This window comes from Pelmatolapia mariae, linkage group LG7 (genome assembly GCF_036321145.2).
Source record: "Pelmatolapia mariae isolate MD_Pm_ZW linkage group LG7, Pm_UMD_F_2, whole genome shotgun sequence".
Classification (NCBI taxonomy): domain Eukaryota; kingdom Metazoa; phylum Chordata; class Actinopteri; order Cichliformes; family Cichlidae; genus Pelmatolapia; species Pelmatolapia mariae.
Window position 1 is genome coordinate 52,878,928 of NC_086233.1, and position 18,461 is coordinate 52,897,388.

At 40.0% G+C, this 18,461-nt stretch overlaps 3 protein-coding genes across 7 annotated transcripts in view; 1 reads left to right on the forward strand and 2 right to left on the reverse strand.

Moving 5' to 3' along the window:
- Positions 1 to 5,399, forward strand: part of LOC134631397 (FERM domain-containing protein 5) — a 68,932-nt gene extending 63,533 nt beyond the window's left edge. For 3 of the 4 annotated variants that reach the window (XM_063479683.1, XM_063479686.1, XM_063479684.1), the window contains one exon: positions 81 to 5,399. In XM_063479683.1, the coding sequence (XP_063335753.1) occupies positions 81 to 667 (587 nt within the window). In that variant the 3' untranslated portion in view covers positions 668 to 5,399. The remainder of the gene's footprint in view (positions 1 to 80) is intronic. The other variant, XM_063479687.1, reaches the window with a different exon arrangement.
- Positions 5,400 to 5,463: 64 nt separating this feature from the next.
- blm (BLM RecQ like helicase) lies at positions 5,464 to 14,444 on the reverse strand. 2 transcript variants are annotated; one of them, XM_063479682.1, is made up of 22 exons: positions 14,098 to 14,444; positions 13,793 to 13,853; positions 13,075 to 13,702; positions 12,848 to 12,983; positions 12,306 to 12,406; positions 12,089 to 12,203; positions 11,361 to 11,998; positions 10,924 to 11,100; positions 10,723 to 10,841; positions 9,592 to 9,705; positions 9,363 to 9,461; positions 9,117 to 9,265; positions 8,881 to 8,987; positions 8,433 to 8,593; positions 8,089 to 8,284; positions 7,811 to 8,001; positions 7,582 to 7,726; positions 7,261 to 7,460; positions 6,796 to 6,991; positions 6,587 to 6,709; positions 5,985 to 6,183; positions 5,464 to 5,852 (listed from the first exon to the last, which is right to left on the reverse strand). In XM_063479682.1, exons 1-22 carry the CDS (start codon positions 14,190 to 14,192, stop codon positions 5,675 to 5,677), a joined length of 4,128 nt encoding a protein of 1,375 aa, XP_063335752.1. In that variant the 5' UTR covers positions 14,193 to 14,444; the 3' UTR covers positions 5,464 to 5,674. The 2 variants fall into 2 exon arrangements, with proteins under 2 accessions (XP_063335752.1, XP_063335751.1); XM_063479681.1 differs by having other exon boundaries at positions 13,075 to 13,853.
- Positions 14,445 to 15,023: 579 nt separating this feature from the next.
- ctsh (cathepsin H) lies at positions 15,024 to 18,136 on the reverse strand. Its single transcript, XM_063481126.1, has 12 exons — positions 18,011 to 18,136; positions 17,790 to 17,821; positions 17,510 to 17,615; positions 17,352 to 17,422; positions 17,162 to 17,266; positions 16,654 to 16,740; positions 16,507 to 16,562; positions 16,337 to 16,418; positions 16,159 to 16,227; positions 15,970 to 16,076; positions 15,426 to 15,551; positions 15,024 to 15,338 (listed from the first exon to the last, which is right to left on the reverse strand). The coding sequence occupies exons 1-12, from the start codon at positions 18,072 to 18,074 to the stop codon at positions 15,269 to 15,271; spliced, it is 975 nt and encodes a 324-aa protein (XP_063337196.1). The 5' UTR covers positions 18,075 to 18,136; the 3' UTR covers positions 15,024 to 15,268.
- Between the last annotated feature and the right edge of the window lie 325 nt (positions 18,137 to 18,461).

Here is an 18,461-nt window from a genome sequence, read left to right on the forward strand (position 1 = left end):
TCTTTATGTCTAAAATGTGTGTAATATTTCCTACTTCATGTGATTCCCTTGTTTTATTTCCTCTTTGAACTCCTCTGCAGGTCTGGAGTCCTTGCGTGACAGTGCCCACTCTACACCGGTGCGTTCAGTGTCCCACGGGGAATCCTTTATACCACGCTCCCGGAGCCAGGTCGCAGATACCAGCGAGGGGATGGCAGTCATCTCTGACGAGGCCTACAGCCCCTCTGACAGCGTCCTGCCCACGCCGGTGGCTGAGCACAGCATGGAACTAGCCGTATCACGCCAAATCAATGGAGCGCCCTGCAGCATTGAGGAGGAAAAGGAGTCGGAAGCGGGCACCCCTATGTATGGGGAACGGGGTGATTTTGGTGCGGACAGTAGATCTGCACAGGAGGGCGCAGGGGGGGACTCAGCCCTCAGCGAGGTGGAACAGGTGAATAAGTTTGTCTTAAGTGTCCTCCGTTTGCTCCTTGTGACCATTGGACTCCTCTTTGTGTTGCTCCTCCTCCTCATCATCCTCACCGAGTCAGACCTTGACATTGCATTTTTAACTGATATCCGCCAGACCCCCGAATTTGAGCAGTTCCATTACGAATACTTTTGTCCCCTCAGGCGGTGGTTTGCCTGCAAGCTCCGCTGGGTGGGCGGGTTGCTCATTAACAAGTGAGAGTGAGGTCGTAGAGTCCATAAACCTGTTCGGGGGTCTGACAAGACGGTTAGGACTCCGGAGTGATGGAGGGCAGCCTCGTCCCAACCATGAACCCTGCTTCTCTCATCCTCCTCCTGCAGACAGACATACAGCTTGGACCACTCCTGGTAACACCGGGCCAGGATCTCTCTCCCCCTCCTCCACTTTAAGTTGCCCTCACCCACCCAACCCCCTCCTCGTTTCGCTTACGTTGTTCTTTTTTCCTTTTTTTTTTCTACAAAAGCCAGGACACCTTTTTTCTGCTTTTTTTTTTTTTTTTTAATTTTAAGCCATTTCAGGTATTTTATTTTTTCAAATAAAACAAAGGAAAAAAAATTAAAGAGAAAAGCAAAGAACTAAAGGATTTTAAACAGTTCCTTTTACCGGAACAGAAGATGTTTTTTTTGTCGCAACAGATGAACGTTGCCTTCGTTTCTTATTTACTGCTTTTAAACACGATTAGCAGAAGAAGGGGTCGTGAATGGTGATCAAGGATGTTGATTTTGTCAGTAAAAGATGGAAGTGAGTCACGTCAGAGTCAAAGGGCCTTCTGCTGTGAACCATACATGAGTCAAAGTGGTGTAATAGCTCTTGATATCAATTCATCCCCATCAGAAGTCGGCAGCAGATTAACCTCATTAGACAAAACAAAGCAGTTTGAAGGGAATAATAGTGAAGGCGTGTGGAAGGGAAAACAGAAAGTGTGGTTAATGAGGTTTTTTTGGGAATATAGAAATTATCGATAGCTTAAGACACAGTTAGACTTCAGTATACATTTGTATACAAGGTTCGCAAGGTTATTTTCTAACACTTTATAAGGATACGGTGAAATAAGTACCAATACCTGTAGTGTTATTTTCCCAGTAGTGTCAGACGTGGTTAGAAAAACGCTCACAATGAGCAAAGATTCACTGGCACCAGTAGATGATAGTCTAGGTAGATGTGCAATGCTGACGTGGTTTTAATAATTAAGAACTTTGAATGTGCTCGTTGGTTCAGTTCTTTTGTTATTTCTTCATTTTAATTTGATTTGCTTTTTTTTTCATCACGTTGAAATTCGATGAATTTCAATGATTTCTTTGTATGAAGAATTCTTGATTTATTTTGGTTTCATATCAACCTTGCTCTGACTATATTATTAATATTGTTAGAATAAGAGTAATACTGTACTTTTTGTACAAATTAGTTTGTTTCCTAATATATATTGACACGTTTTCCATGTATATTTTAACAGAACTGAAATGTTATTTTGTTATTGAGATTAAATTATACCTTTTTTAGTGCTGTAAGGTCAGAAGCATTTATGGAAAGATGGAAGGAGGTCTAAAAAAGAAAAAAAGAAAAAACAACAAAAAAAAACAAAAAAAAAAACAACAAAAAACAGGGCTTTTATCCAGATCCACTCAACACTAATCATGCCTCCCATCACTCCACCAGCAGAGTGTGTGTAACTTTAATGACCATTTAGATTGAATTAAATCTGGAATGTCATTGTACCACCAATACTAAATAATTCAAAAACATATGTCCGACTTTCATAACTTTATCATATCTTAATTTACTTGAAGAATTGGAGAGGTGACGGAGCCTGACTGACTGGATCTACGTTAAAGGGGACCTGTTAGGCTTTTCTCTTTTTTTTTTTTGATATTTAAATATATATATGCTGGATTCTCATGTTTAAGATAGTTGAGTATACAAATGTGCAAATAATCCATGTGAGACAGAAGCTCAGGCTTCAGGCTGCTGACAGTTTGATTTTTTGTTTTGTTTTGTTTTTTTTGGACCCTTGGACCTGCATGATGTCAGTAAGAGCGGATGTCCCTAATATGGTCATGTTTAGGCACACAGTGCTGGTTGTGTGCGCACATAACCACCACTCACCTGATGGAGTGGAGGAGCTAAAATGGCTCATTTCAGACAGAAGATAAGCTGAAGGGCTGCACTAAAGCACAGAATGAGGTAAACAATAATTATTTTAAGCTGTTTTTCATGCAAAGCTACTCTTAAGGATATAAAAGGTCCTCTTAAAAAAACAAACACACAAAGTAATTTGACATTCTTAAAAATTTAACATTTAAAAAAAAAAACTGGGAGACTGTTTTGATAAATGAATATTGCATAAAATTAGCTACTATTAATGCAATAATTATCTTTTCTCTGCATTTATAAATACAGTATCTGTTGGTCAGATTAAGGAAAATCACACTGAAACAATAATTTAATCTAGAATTAACTAATGTGAAACCAGAAATCTCGACTTTGGTGGAGACAGACTGCATACAGGAATCTTTTCTTTATCTGGAGGTTTATATCAGATAACATCTGCCCCTTGGTGTCTTGGTCATGCTTGAGGCTCTTCTGTCTCACAGCTCAAGGGAGCAATAACTGTCGTGGCTGCTGGATTCTGGTTAAAATTGGGGGGGTTGTATTGCGTGTCTACCTCCTGCACCGAGTGCAGGTGTATGTGTTAGTGTGTCATTATGTAGGAGTGGAAGCAAGATTCGTGGTGATGGAGTGGAGGCTTGGACAGACTAAAGCAGAGAAGGAGGAGAAGTGAGAGGGGTGACCAGAAAGAGATGTAGAGAAGTTCTGAAGGATTAATTACCATGTAAATTCGAAATTGAAGGCTGATCAACGGCTGTACAGGGTTAATGTTTTCTTTTCTTCTTTATTTTCTTTTTTTTTTTTTTTAAACACCCCCTCCTGCAGCTGCTCCACTAAAGGCTTGATGGTGCTACTTGATTTGTTTGCTCCTGTGTAATCTGAGCATATAAGTCCTCGGCTACGGCCTGACTGCAGACAGAGTAGCTTGCACGCTGGCATTGTGGCTGGATCCACTCCTTTGGCTAATTGTCTTTCACAGGCCATAGTTATCTCTGGTGGAGGTAACAGCACTGACATTTCTCAGCACAATGCTAAAAGGAAACATGGAATCAATACAGCAACACTAGCAAGAAATCTGTTGATGTAGGAGCTTATTTATGTGAAGAAAAGAAAAAAAAAAGCACATTTTTTCCTACCAGGGGGTGGAGCGGGGCGGGTGGGTTGACTTTTTTTGTGTACTTTCATACTTCATATTTATTACTTTTTCACTGAGGTCAGTATGACCCTTTAGTCCAGCCAGGCTGCATTGTTGTAGACATCTCTTTTTAAAAGTGTTCCTTTTACATCTTTCAGCATTATGTAGCTTAAGCGGTCTCTCTGAACATGCAACAATTAAAAAAAAAAAAAAAAAAAAAGAAGAAGGCAGCATTATTCATGAAGCAATAAACAGCTGTAAGAGCAAAAAGTATGAAAAACATGTATACTAAGATCTAATGATGACTAATGTTTGATGAGTCAAATTTATTCCCCCAATTTGCTGTTGTGCTCACTCGAACAACAATGCTTGGACTCAAACGCTTAGACGCTCAGTTACCTTTGCAATCAGTAATCAGTTTCTAAAATGGCATTTTCTTTAGAGACCTCTTGTGTGGATGTTTGTTCTGCTGTTTTCTGTTGTTTCACTGTTAAGCAAAACATTGCTCCCTGTGCCTGGATCCTCACTCTGCAGTTTACCAAAGTGGCAAAGATGAAGGAATGGAGACAGAGAGGCGCAACATCTCTTTCGGCTACAGACTTCTCCATCCTTAAATCTCCCAAACCAAGAGGGGAAAAACACTTTCAGCTCTGTCTTAGACTCTAGTGTTCAACAGGCAGGCAAAACTCTTTGCAAGCCTGTTTCCTGTGACAAACTTGACATTACATTGCAGTCGCGGTGCCACGTTTACATTTTCTGCAGTTACTTTACTTCATGGGAGATGACAAGAAGCGACATTGTTGAAATCTGTCATTTATGGTTCATAAGGAAAATTGGCTTGTTTGTACTTTTTGAAAAAAAAATGTGGTTGCAGTGGAAGATGAAACATGAATTTTAGTAAAAGTAAAATATACGTGATGAGAATTAACCCAGTAACAGAAGCTGCATGGATTTAAAATGCAATTTCATATGACAGCCAACCACCAGATTTCTGTAAACCTTTGATCGATTGTTATGAAGGCTGTAACAAAAAGATCTTAAGTTTCATGCCTGAGGTTGCTTTTTTTTAATTCTACTGGACTGCACTTTACTGTGACGTGTTATGTTGTCTACATATCTGAGTCATTATTAGCTAAAACAGCTAAAAAAATATATCAGAATTTAAGATTTCTGTTGCAATCACATAAACCAACTTACCTGACCACAATTAGGTGGTTTGTTCTTAATTGGCTTGATTTCCTTCCTGGCCAGAGCCCCTGTCACATTGTGAATGGTGCTTTTCGCACCAAGGGTTTAATGAAACGAACCCAAGACGGCTTGCTCTGCTTTTTGCCCTTTGCTCGCTCCCAGTACAGACCTTCACACAACTGTGCATACACGTCAATGAGTGTATATGCATATCCATGTCTGGTGGCGTGTTCTCTAGTCTGCCTCATTCTATCCTCAGATCAGAGATTGCTGTTTAATTATGTTAAATATACAAGTATATATACATATCTATATATATATATATCCATGTGCCAAATCCAGTTCTTGTTCAGTCTGATCCATTCCAAAACCAATGTTTGTACTGTAGGTAACCTTCTGTACAAGTCAGTATAAAATATTGTTTCTCTCCAATAGTCCCTTGTAACTGGTGCCATTAAATAAGACACTTCAAACTTGAAATAAATGTTCAAAACAGATGCAGCTGCTCGTGTGGTTTTGTGTTTAAAAAAACCAACAAAACAAGTTAAATCGATACTCATGAATAAAATTTTAATTTATTTTTATTATCAAATAAGACAAGCACATAAAAGTGCAGGGAAGGATTCCAGCCACAGAAAGTAAAAATGTACAACAATATAAACATGCGATAACTGTACAGAAAATGCAGTTTTAGCTGGTCCAATACAAAGCAGCAGCTTGGTGGATTAGAAAATTAGCTTACTAGCCTACAAAGTCAGATACGGGACGAAGGAGTCCTAGCTCAAGTGTGAAAATACTGGCTTTAAGAATGGACGCTGGCTGCTTTGAGGCATCGGGGCTGCCAGTAATCCTGGTCTCCTGGTTGCTGATGCATCACCTGCTGAGCTCCTGGACCCTCGACCTCCACCCCTGGAGCTGGAGGACGACCAGGATTTATTGCTGCTGTAGCCACGGCTAAATCCACAAAAATCACCACAGAAAGACAAAAGAAAGCAAAAAAGAAAAATAGTTCAGTTACAAGGTGACGCCTATTGGCAAATATGATCCCCAACTGGATGATGAAATGTGAGACAACACTCTACAGACCCTTTAGAACTGGAGCTTGTGTTGCCACATCCTTTTTTCTTCTTGGAATACTTGAAGAACGGAGCCTTCTTTCTCTTCTGTCCCTGTGCAGACTTATTACGGAAGTAGGTGGAGGACTCTGTGTCATCCTCGTCATTTCCACGAGTGCGACCTCGTGCCGTGTCTATCCACCCGTCGCCTCCACTGTCAGCCTGCTCCTCTGATACACAGAAAAAATTAAACTTTATTTTTAAATTCACACATTGTGTTAAAGTTTAAAAAAAAAACTACAGGCAACCACTAGTGCTAGTGGTCAGCCTCCTCATAGACATGCCTATGGTGTCAACTTCAAAATCTTAGATGTCTTGATCTCAAGTTATCACATTCACAAGATTTTAAGAAACCTTGACCTCTGACATTGAGGTCACAATTTTAAACTGGTCTGAGATTTTAAGTAGATACAATTTGATATAACTGGAAGCTCCTATGTCGCCTCATTTTCAAGTTATCTTATTCACAAACTCAGGTGAACATGCTGCCCACCTGCCTGTTAGGTTGACGACAGCACACCATCATGTGATCCAAAAAGTTACAATATGCAAAACTTCAGTAGGATCTCTTACCAGGTAGCTGCCACTCAGAATATTTCTGTAGGACCTGAATGACTTCAGCTCCATACTTGTCCAGTTTATCTTCTGTTACACCATCAATTTGCAGGAGGACTTCAGGGTCAGAAGAAAGCTTTTCTGAATGTGACAAAAAGTGTGTTAAGTTATAAAATGTTTCCTTTTGAAATTAAATAAAAAGTTCTGTGTCTGAGAAGTTTAATTACCAGCTATCTTTTTCAATGTGGCAGTGGAGAAAATATTGTAATAATGAAGGCCAAACGCTTTCCCCAGCTGCTTGCAGAGATCCAACAGCTCCTTAAGACACTCCTGCACCATCTCCTCTCTCCGGGAGACGTTCTTCGCCATGGCAGCTTTATGTTTCCTGATGGTGGACGCGCTCTCAGTCTCATAAAACTCCACCTGGGAAATGATGAAAGCCAGTAGTGTTTTCAATGACTGGCAGCACCTCAATGCATTTTCCTGCTCTACCTCTCTTCATGACACTTTAAAGCCCTTTGTACACCAATCGTTTCAAGTAAAAATTACACAAATTCAGATTTTTTTAGGATATGGATTTGTAATGCACACTGCAAGCAAATTAAAAAGCACCAAGAAAAACAATTGATAATTGATTTCATCATGCCTGTCAGGTCTGTAAAGGCCTTAAACGCTGATGTGCGACCTCTTACCTGCATGTGTCCAGACAGAACATTCATGGCTTTTGTTCCAGCGGAGATATAAGACACAGCTTGCCCACCATTGGTGATGTAGAGGTCTTCAACCAGGACGTTATCCAGAACCAGCTTTTTAAAAAGACGGTCAGCATTGTGTCTGGAATAGGCTGCTCCAATGCCAAACATTCCTGTCTGTACCTTGGCAGCTTTAGAGCCTGACATAAAAGAACATTTACAGTTTTTTTAACCACACATAATTCAAACAACTGTACTGGGAATATCAACTTGTCTAGTTGCCAAATGCATTTTTACTGCTTGCTTGTGTATGTACTGTACCTATGAAGATATCCACAAGCATGTTGAGGGTCAGTCTGTTTTGGTTAGCAGTCTTGCCAAACCTTGCTCCGACTTTCTCACAGTTCTCCTGGACAAACCTCACGATCTTTTTTACATCTTCAGTCACGTTTCGCATCTTGTATTGCTGTTTTCAGGAACATTGATGGCCAATTACAAACAGCTGGCGGTAGGTTACATATATCATCAACATAGAAGAAATGATTCCTACGTTGGGTTTGGTACAGTTGTCGCAGCTGACGTCTGGATGGTCCTTACAAAAGTTTCTGTTGAACTTCAGCTCTCCGAAATACGCGAGCAGCTGAATTCTTCTGCACTCCATCACGTTCTCACAGAAGTGCACCATGCTGTGTAGGTTGTTGTAGTGAGTTGCCTTGGTGTGTCTGTCACCTTCTCTGTCCACTGCGATAATGCAAGAAGCCAAAAAGACACTGTGTAAACATGTTAGGAGCTGAACTGGCCTGGACGGTTTGATTTTCTATCACTTACTGCTGATAATCCTCTTGATGCGCTGGACGTCGGTGTAGGAGTAAAAGAGAATGCAGTGAGAGATCTCTCCATCCCTGCCAGCTCTCCCTGACTCCTGGTAGTATCCTTCCATTGATTTAGGCAGACTAGCGTGGATCACATAGCGCACATCAGGCTTGTCAATGCCCATGCCAAAGGCTATGGTGGCACAGATGACCTGTTGGCAGCAATGAAAGAAGAGGATTTCAAGCATGACTCGAAACCATGGTTTAAATTACGCAACCATCTAGTGATCTCGTCTTTGTGGCCAGTACCCAGACTGCTGGTTATGTTCATAATATCTATAATTTGAGTTTTGAGCTGACCTGGCAACCATCCTGATTGATCCATTTGCTCTGCACATACTCTCGGTCACTGTCACTGAGTCCTGCGTGATACGACAGGGCTGATAACCCTGCTCTCTGAAGACTCTCGGCCATGGCATCACAGTCGTTACGAGACAGGCAGTACACGATGCCAGAGTCACCTGCATCAGAACAACAGACAGATGCACATAACCCCCGACAAAACACAGATTTAAGACTTAGGGATTTTACTTCTATCCAAAATAACATCCAACAACTTGATATAATAAAATTCTACACGGTAATCCACTTGGCTTGTTTTCTGCAAACTGTTTTGATTTCCCACCTACTGTTCCAGACATGTGAGGGCTTAAAGTGTTCATATACAGTTAAAAATTTAACACAGCAGTTATGACAGTGTTCTGAAAATAGCATGCACCGGGATCAGAGAAAGTACTGAATTATTTACGTGGGTAGTGCTTCTTGATCCAGCTGGTGCAGTCCTCATCCACCTTTTTGGGTTTCTTGGGCAGCACTGAGTACTTCAGGTTTGTTCTGTTGAAGCTCATCGTAAACCTGAAAACACATTGGAAGAAAAATGTTCAGTTACTGTTTTGCTTTTTGATCCAGCAAGAAGAAGAAAAACAAATATATATACACACACACGTTATAAATCTAAGCCAGAGGCTGAAAGTGAACACATACACTTGGGGTCGACTCATGTTCAGCTGGTTCAGGATGTCTTTCTGCACTCGGGGAGTAGCTGTGGCTGTCAGAGCCATCATTGCCACATTGGGGAACTTCTGACGCAGTTCATGCAGCTTCTTGTAGTCTGGGCGGAAATCGTGGCCCCACTGAAAGATTTAAAATGATGGAATGATTCAAAATGGCTGCTGCTAAAAATAAAAGCATACAGCAGGATTGGGTGCGCATGAAAGCAAAGGAGCATACCTGACTGACACAATGGGCTTCATCTATGACAAACCGAGCCAGAAGGCCTCGCTCGTACAAGTTCTGCAGTGCGGAGATTACCCTGTTACTCGCACTCACCTTTTGGGGGGGAGTGAGGAATAAGTCAGTTTTAAGCATTACAGAATTTATAGTTACAGACACGTTTAATTATCCAATTATAATACAATTAAATCTTTCAAAATTAGATTACAAGTCACAAAAAGCTCACCTTTTCAGGTGTGACATAGAGCAGTTTAATAATGGGATCTTTCCTTGAAAGCTGCATATAAATCCTCGATGCTTCACTATCACTTTTATCACCAGATAGACTTGTTGCTGGAATCTGAAATGCAGAACAATACAATAAAAACAAAAAATAAAAAACAAAAACACAAAACAAACCACAACAACACCACAAAAAAAAACAGCAGAAGTATAACAAACTTCCTAAACCAAGACTGAAATTACTATTCAATCATTCACAATATTGCATCGCAGTTCCATTTCCCATGTCGTGTGGAGCTGTTAGTGAAAACATTAATGCAAGTGGGCTGGACAAGCGAAACTCCTCTTTTGGTCAGTCTAAGGAAGTTTAACTACACAGTTAATCCCTCAGATATCTTAATATAAGCAAATCAAATGCAGTATCTACATGACAAAGAAATGCTGCTGTGGTAAATTAAAGAAATTTGTCAGCACAACTCTTTGGACTTAACTTGTGAGAAATAAATGTGTAAAATGTCAGAAAAGGCTGTGACACTTCATTTCTCAGGCTGTGATTTAATTATAAAGCAGAAAACTTATGCACCGGGATGTCTGTTTTTTCAAAATAAGTAAATTTACTTATTTTGAAAAAACAGACATTTCAATTGTAGACAGGAATTTTTCTGTTGTTATTTAATTGTTTATATGTTACCTAATTACTTTTTTCTAATTGAATGTCCACAGGGGAGGTGTTTATCAACAGGAAAAACAAAACTTATAAAAAAACAAAACAAAACATAGTTAACAGTGCAAAAATGATGCCCTCCTTCAAATTTTCCAAGGCCTTCCTTTGGGCCAAACTGGAGTCTTTGCCTGGCAAATTCTGGCCCCCGGGCCTTATATTGAGATGCATGTTATAATCCAATCATGATTAAGTAATCAGGTGGCAGACAGGGGCCAATTGGTGAAATGAACCAAATCTGACTGCCAAAAGTTAAGATATGAACTGACCCATAGTTTTGAAAAACTGTTAAAATGAAAATGCTTTTTAAACCTATTAAATTAACTAATTTATTTAATACACTTTCTGAGTACACGCATAAGCACTTCACACTTTTCTCTGATCAAATAGACGAGTGGAAACAAGCATACTTACATCCAGGGTGGTGAGTTTCTGAACTTGGTCTACGATGAGTGATTTGAGTGGAGAAACCACCACAGTGACCCCCAGCGAGACACACGCAGGCAGCTGATAGCACAAACTTTTCCCTCCACCTAAAAAAATACAACAGTTTAAGATACCTGGACATCTTCACAGCAACCGCTGCACTGCTACTGTAAGCATGCTTTTACAAACCTGTGGGCATTAAAACAAATGCATCTTCACCCAGTAGTGCAGCATTAATCGCTTCTAGTTGATTAAACCTGAACTGATGAAGTCCAAAACGCTTGTGAAAGATCTTCATCATCTCTTGTGAATGAGGGAAGTTGAAGCCTCTGAAGCAATCATGAGCTGGGTTTTTGAAGGTGGGTTCTGCAAATAGAGACACAAAAAAGACAAGTTCCTTAAAAAATCAAATCATGTGTTTATCAGCTATGACAGACCACCTTTAAAAACATATGTTTTCTGTTAAATATATAATTCATATGGAGTTTTGCATTTCAGGAGAATGAAATCAATACACATGGAATGTGTAACAATCTAGAGTTGTATGAGATCTGTGGACCAGAGGGAAACAATTGGCTGTTCTCAGATGCCTCAAAAACAGATTCAGTGAGTACAAAATGACTTGCCTGGAGAACAAATCGTTGACGGCTTTGGAGCAGAAGCAGGTGTTGTTGGTTTCTTCTCCCATGAGGACTTGCTCGGCCCCCCCTCTTTCACTGCTGTAGTCACAGCTGATGATGTTTGCGGTTCGTCAAAGTAATCTGGGATATCAGAGTCATTAAAGTCATCTATATCAAAGTCGTCATTGTAGAAGTCATCCATTTCTTCATCAACTACAAATGTTGGGGTGTTGTTCGATTTCTTCTGCACACCACTCTCTGACTCCTTGGGTGAGAAGAAGAGGTCTGAGCCATCAAGGTCAATGCTCAATTTCTCAGATATATTAAAAGATGGCTTTGTGAGCCTGTGTGCTGATGGAGAGTCACAGATACTGTCAGTTTCAACACCTATCGCCCTGCTGTCCTTATTATCCAAGGGCTTTAAATCAATAACACTGTCAGAGTGATCAGAGTCATAGTCCACAGAGATGACTGAAGATCTTCTATGCTGAGGAGGCTTCTTGGAGTCCACAGGCACAGAGCTGTTGGATGAAACACCGTTGCTTGAAAAAGACGTTTCTTTGAAGATGGGTTCAGAAATCACTGTGCTGTCTGGCTGCTGCATCCTAAACAAACAGTCACCGCCAGTTGCAAGAATTCTCTTCCTGCAGGATAAAAGCAGGTGATTATGGTCATACTGAGATTTAATTAAAACACCGTGAATAATACCAAAACCACACGCAAAGCTAACACACCTCTGGGCCCGCTTCAGTAAAAGTTCATCTCCACAGGACAAAGCAATTAATTCATGTTCAGGGATGGAGTCAACCAGAGCACAAATGGACTCCATGATAGCAAAAAGTTTTTCATCTGAAAAGAAATCAATACATAGAAAGAAAAAAACAACAAAACATACTTTTGAATAAAATGAGGTATAGGAATTTTTTTGCTTAAAAAAGGCACAACACTCACTTGTTTTGTCTTTTGAGCAGAGCTTGGATGGTTCATTCAGTGTGACGGGGCTCTTTGATTTCACAGCATTGTCTCCAATTTGAGCATCAGCTGATTTAGCTCTGTTTGAAAATAAAGCAAGTCATGTGATACGTTTCTAACTCTTAGAACAACCGTAATTTTTAAAATGACTTTCTTGTTATAATAAATATAACCTGAAACTAGTGATTAAGTTCATCAGCTAAGTATTTATTAAGGTCAAAGATGAGAAAGCCACAGGTCTTTTTCCCCACAGATCGGAAGTTCAGAGGAACCAAACTTGCTGGCCATTAAAGAAATTCAGTTTTACGCCTTTTGCTCATTGGCACCATCTCTGAAGCCAAGGCTGTCTTTTATACTGTCTATACTTAAAACTTTCCCCATCAATCTAACTATTATCACTACAGAGAAGAGACTGCTGGCAGTAACAACTTTTTACAGGATGAAAGAGAACATTCGAGCATTTTGGCTGCTATAAACACAAGTATGATTGGTAAAATAGGCAGACAAGTCTAAATTCTGACCTTGTCTCCAGTGTTGAGCCTGTGTAAGTAACCTCATCAGGGATGGGTGAAGGTGGAATGCAATCAAGGTCGTCTTCAGGCTCCGAGTTGTCATCTATCTCTATTGTCTTTGGGTCAATCCATATTTTCTTGTTACCTATAGAGTAACACATGGTAGCACATAGTTTCTTTTTGTTTTTAAATGTAATCTGTTGACCAGTGTATACCTAAAATAAACAAGCAGTTACCTGTGCTTCCTGTAAAAGGTTCCAGCTCAGCATTATTATCTTCTTCACTATCACTCATGATATGCTTTAGATGTGCAGGATGTTTTCTGTTCATCTTAATGGCAAGTTCCTCCTCATCTGACCAGTCTGCTGGTTCCTGGTTTAAACTGGGTCCTGGTGAAACTGCAGCGGTGTTGACATTTTCCTCTGGCTCATCTGTTTCCATGCAGGTTTGCTTACCATTCTTGCTAGTTAATTTGGATGTTTTAAATAAGGAATCATAGTTTAGTTTCCCTGTTGATTGTGCTTTTTCTCCAGTAGGGGATGGCAGTAGTTTGCCACTTTTCTCTGATACTTCTGAACTGAATGAGTTGTTTTTTCCCTTGGCTGGTGTTTCAAAGTCATCTAAATCATCCCAGTTGTCCACAGGAAAACTACGTGACACATCCAGAGCTGTGGAATTGAATGGATTACTGCTACAAGACTGGCTGTCAGATTTAGCTGGAGCTGGTGCTGACTTAATATCAGAGACCATTGAAGGTGTTTGGGATGCAGGAGAGGCAATATCTGCTGAGCTGATGGTATCCGACTTGCATTTTGAACTTACAGAGAAGTAGTTGTTGATTTTGGATTTTTGAGGTCTCTCAAGCTTGTTTGAAAATGTCAAAGGAGATTTAGTCACCAAACCACTCTTGGGGACATTGACATTCCTGTTTGCCAAAACATTTGAGCTGATTACCTTCGTAGGGACTTCCACCTTGGTCGTACCTGATGAGGACTTCTTTTTGAAAGAAAAAGCCCTGAAAATTACACACAAAAGGAGCTGAATTATAAAAACAATATGACTGTTAAGACAGCTAGCCTAACAGACAGTCTTACAGACTTTGAGGTGAAATTGTCGCTATTCGAAACCATATCGCATGCCCAGCACTGTCACCCTAAACAGAGTGTACAGTAAATAACAAAACGTATCCATCCTTGTGCTGTTAGCAAAGCTTACAGTTAGCTAGCAGTTTATCCCTGTGGGTTTTTGACCATACTTACCCCGGTTTAGGTTTAGCAACAGACTGCTTGCTTTGAGCAGCATTGCTGTGCCTCGCTAGTTGTTCCTTCAAGTTATTTTGTGGTAGACTGGACATTGCTTGTAAGAGGCAGAGCTAACGTGTTAGCTGGCTAGCAATATGAGCTCAATTCATGAAGTAGCAGCGAGCAGTTTGTTTAGCATTACGCTAGACACGACATGCGACCTGTCTCCCGGAGACTCGCGCTTCACTCGTACCCCTCGCTGGAGTAAAGCTCAGTAACGTTCATTACAGTTAAATAATTTTTTCCTTTGTTTTGACCGGAGATTAACTCTCTCAATGTGTACCTGTAAACCCAGACAACAGATTTTTGCGCCCATTCAACAAACGGACTTCTTATTGGCCGAGGCTCATTCGGCGTGAGTATCATGGGAAATGTAGTCTTCCACGTGCACGAAACACATTGGGCCGGTTTCACACACACATTTTATACTTGTTTATAATGCAAAAGCAGCCTAAAATTTAACTTTGAGCTGATCTAATGCCGTCTACGATAGTGTTACATAAAACGCAATGATTTTATGTATACAAACTATCATCCCACCACTGGCTATCGTAGACCGAAGACCTACCTAACAGCGACCTCTGCTGCCCAGTTGCATTAAAAAACCAAAAAATCTGAAACCCTAACCCAACCGAGACCGGGGCCACAAAATCAAGCTACCGGGTAAACGTTGTTTGCACCACTGATAATGCCCTTCATACCCTGCAACATTCCTGTCACAATGGTCTAATTAAGCCAATGGATAGAATCTCCGATTTTTTTTTAATATTTACAATAAAATTGTCACAGAGGAGTGTAACAATTGTGTCTCTTTGCTTTCTGTGACTTTTTACTGCAGTGCATTGTGAATAACAACTCGACATATTTAATAAAGTTTATTTGCAAATTTAATCAAAACAGTTTGAATGATTTTCAATGAAATGATCATTTCAGTTACATTTATTTCATAGTGTAGTGACCTGGATCTTTCTGTCATAGTGCTTGAATGGGGGTTAAAACCTCTTCCCTTTTTGGAAAAACACATCTGTAGATGCACAGGCTGCTGATTTTAAAACAAACTCTGTACAAACAATATAAAAATGAACTGGCTTCATCGTCAGCCCTTCTGTAATGTGCAAACATGTAATAATCACACCACTGGGAATGATGCGCAGGCAGCAAGTCCACACATGTTCTTCCCACGTTCAATGAGGAAATACCTGTGAGAGGACAAAACTGTTACTCTGTTTCTTTGGTTCATAATATTTAGGGAAATTTTTCTATATGTGACTGATTAGAAAAATTACCCGTTCATGCCCCAACTCGATCCCCATGAGTTCTTTACTATCCAGTAAGGAGTACCATTTTCTTGTCCATAGCCGACAGCCAGAACTGCATGGTTCACTTTGTCGGTGGTGTTGTGGCATTCAGTGCTGAAAGCAGAACATGTTTCTTCTCACTCTATATCTTTTATTCAGAAAGAGGAACTAAACCTCTCAAATGTCTGAAAGTAACAGCTTTACTGACATTTTAAACTGAATGAAATACTCTAAACCCTCTTTTCTCAGTTCTTATTTTAGCAGCAGTGGTTGTGGTAAACTTGCTGTAAAAATGAAAAACAGGTTTTGAGCATGTGTGTTTATGTGAGAATCAAAAGAATAATAGACTTGATCAGTAGGTTCAAGTAAAGGTCTGCCCCATTCATTTCATGGACACTGCAGGGGAAAAATGACCAGAGCAAACATGCAGGAATCTGCTTACATTTGGTTATAGCAAATATAGTGACCATATAAACAGTATGTATTAATAAACTTGAAAAAAGACAAAATTGAAATTATGACCTCCTCTTACCTGGTGTACACACCCTGGTGGTAACTCATAAAGTCAGAGGTCACCTCAAAAGCAAAGCTGACAGGATTGTGTGTCCCGACAGCGTCCACCAACTCCATCTCATTGTACTGACAGACAGCAGAAAAACGTCATCATTCACTCGCTTCACTAAAGACTTTTCCTTGATGAAAATCCCTGATGGATACTCACTGCTGTTATGTTCACCACACTATTCACAAAAGCAGCGGCCCTTCCTGGTTTGTACACACACTTACCCTCCTAAAATGACAAAAAGACACAGTTAAAATAAATTAAGCCATAAAACACAACCGTATGTAACTGAAAAGTCTCTTTTGTTTAATGTTTCTTTTTTTTAGCTGGTAGTTACAAAAGCCGTGTATGGATAGTCCTGCTCGGTCATCAGTCCCTTGTTGTACATGATGTATTCAAATGCTTGACTGGGAAGACCTCTGAAAGACAAATTAATATGTTATTAAATGAGTGAACGATTACAGGTAATTTTCTTTTAAAGGGGAAGGTAGGAAATCTTTGACTCACCCATTGCATCCATGGTTGTTGAAATCTTGAGCGCAGTCTACCAGCTGTTGTTCTGACTAGTTAACGCAATAGTTAGTAAAGTTAGTCATTATGCTTTGTCATGAAGTGCAATTTTTGATACATTATCAGCTAATTAAAACAAGTCACCAGCGGTACAAGCTTCCCCTTGTTGATGGCAGTTACAGACTCCAAACAGCCAGTGGTGGAAAACGTCCAGCAACTACCACAGCCTCCCTTTGGCGTAAACACACACACACACACACACACACACACACACACACACACACACACACACACAAAGACTTTAGGAAAGATTTTATTCACTGAAAGAAATACTAAAAAAAATCCCACAAACTCAACTTAACACTGGGCCTTTTTCTTACAGCAGACCTCTTGACATGTTTTGTTTGGATGAACACTGGATAAACTATTTAAGGGCAAACAGTTTTTGCAATGCCGCTCAGCAAGTAAGTTTAGTTAACCTGTTCTCGACATGCAACAGTAACATTTTTCACTGCATTGTGGGGAAACTGCATCCCCTTAAAGGGTTTCCTTTTTAATTATGAACATTTTATTTTACTATTACTATACTACTTTTTTTTAATCCACTGTCTGACTGAGCAACCATGCATGTGGATCTGAGGTTCAGTCTCACCTGATTCTTCACTGGTGTCACATAATTCCCTTTCTTTCTCCAGTCGATGGAGTCTGGTAGCGGCCCATTGCTGCTGAAGTAGTTCCCTTTGGTGGCAGAGCAGTTCTGCAAAAATCAACTTGTCAAAACCCCCTCAACAAAAAACAGCTTAATCATCATTGCAAAATGCTTCTTGTATGAGCATCATTACCTGAGGCTCAGACATGAGGAAGGACTTTCGAAATTCACTGAATGTCATGTCTGAAAATTGGTTCAGTGCCACTGCAGGAAGAGAGGAAATGCAGGTGAAAGCACTTTAGGATGAGCCACGTGAAACAAAACGTTAATGCAAACACAAAGAGGTCATACTTGTGAACGAGTGGTTTCCTTCATTGTGTTTGTCAATCCTCTTCTTGTTCTCTGTGAATATCTGCAGTCTTTGGTAGTACTCCTTCAAGTTGTAACCTTTGTTGTACTGTACATGGAGGAAGGGTGCTGATTTAGACATTTATTTTTAAGCTTGATGCGTGGCTCTATAGTGCAGTACGCACTTGAGCCACATTGTTACTATGATTTTCTCACCATACAACTTCCTCATAACAACATACTGAGCGCAATCTTTTGCTTATGTCACGGCGCTATAACCTACCTGTGCCATCCATGACTTGAAGTGAAACTCGTCTGTAAATAATCCATGTTAAAAAAAATGTTAAAAAGTGTCCGATAAAGAACATGAAACAATAGGAGACGAACAGACGCCATGGCCGTAAATATGAAAGCGAAAGCTGGTGTAGCGCAAATGACAAAGCAAAAAGCACTAAAGGAATAAGAATGTAAAGCGTACTTTACCAAACAAAAAAAGCCACTTACCTTGCTCAGACAGGCGAAAAGCTGACGTTACAGAGGCCGCAAAGAGCACAAGAAAAACGAACATTGTGTCGACTGTTTCAAGTGCCAGTATTTACAGCAGGAGTGTGAAAGTGAAGTGAAACAGATGAGGCGAGTCACGAGGTGAACAGCTGCTATTACAACTATGCAGAACTATGTTCTGCGATCCACGGGTAAATGTTTGATGGCTCACGGACTGCGTTTCGTTTTAAGCTATAGTTATTAAAAAATGGAGAGCACTGCAATAAATAATCATCACAATGCACAACAACTGCCTTCGTACAAAATGGTTAAAATAAACATAAAATAAGCGGCGTCTCAAATGTGGCTAAAGTGACATTGTGGCATTAAAGAAATGTAAATTATGTACTAAATGTATAAAGCAGCAGAAAAATAAACGTATATAATCTCTTAGTAATATTTTAGCCCCAGT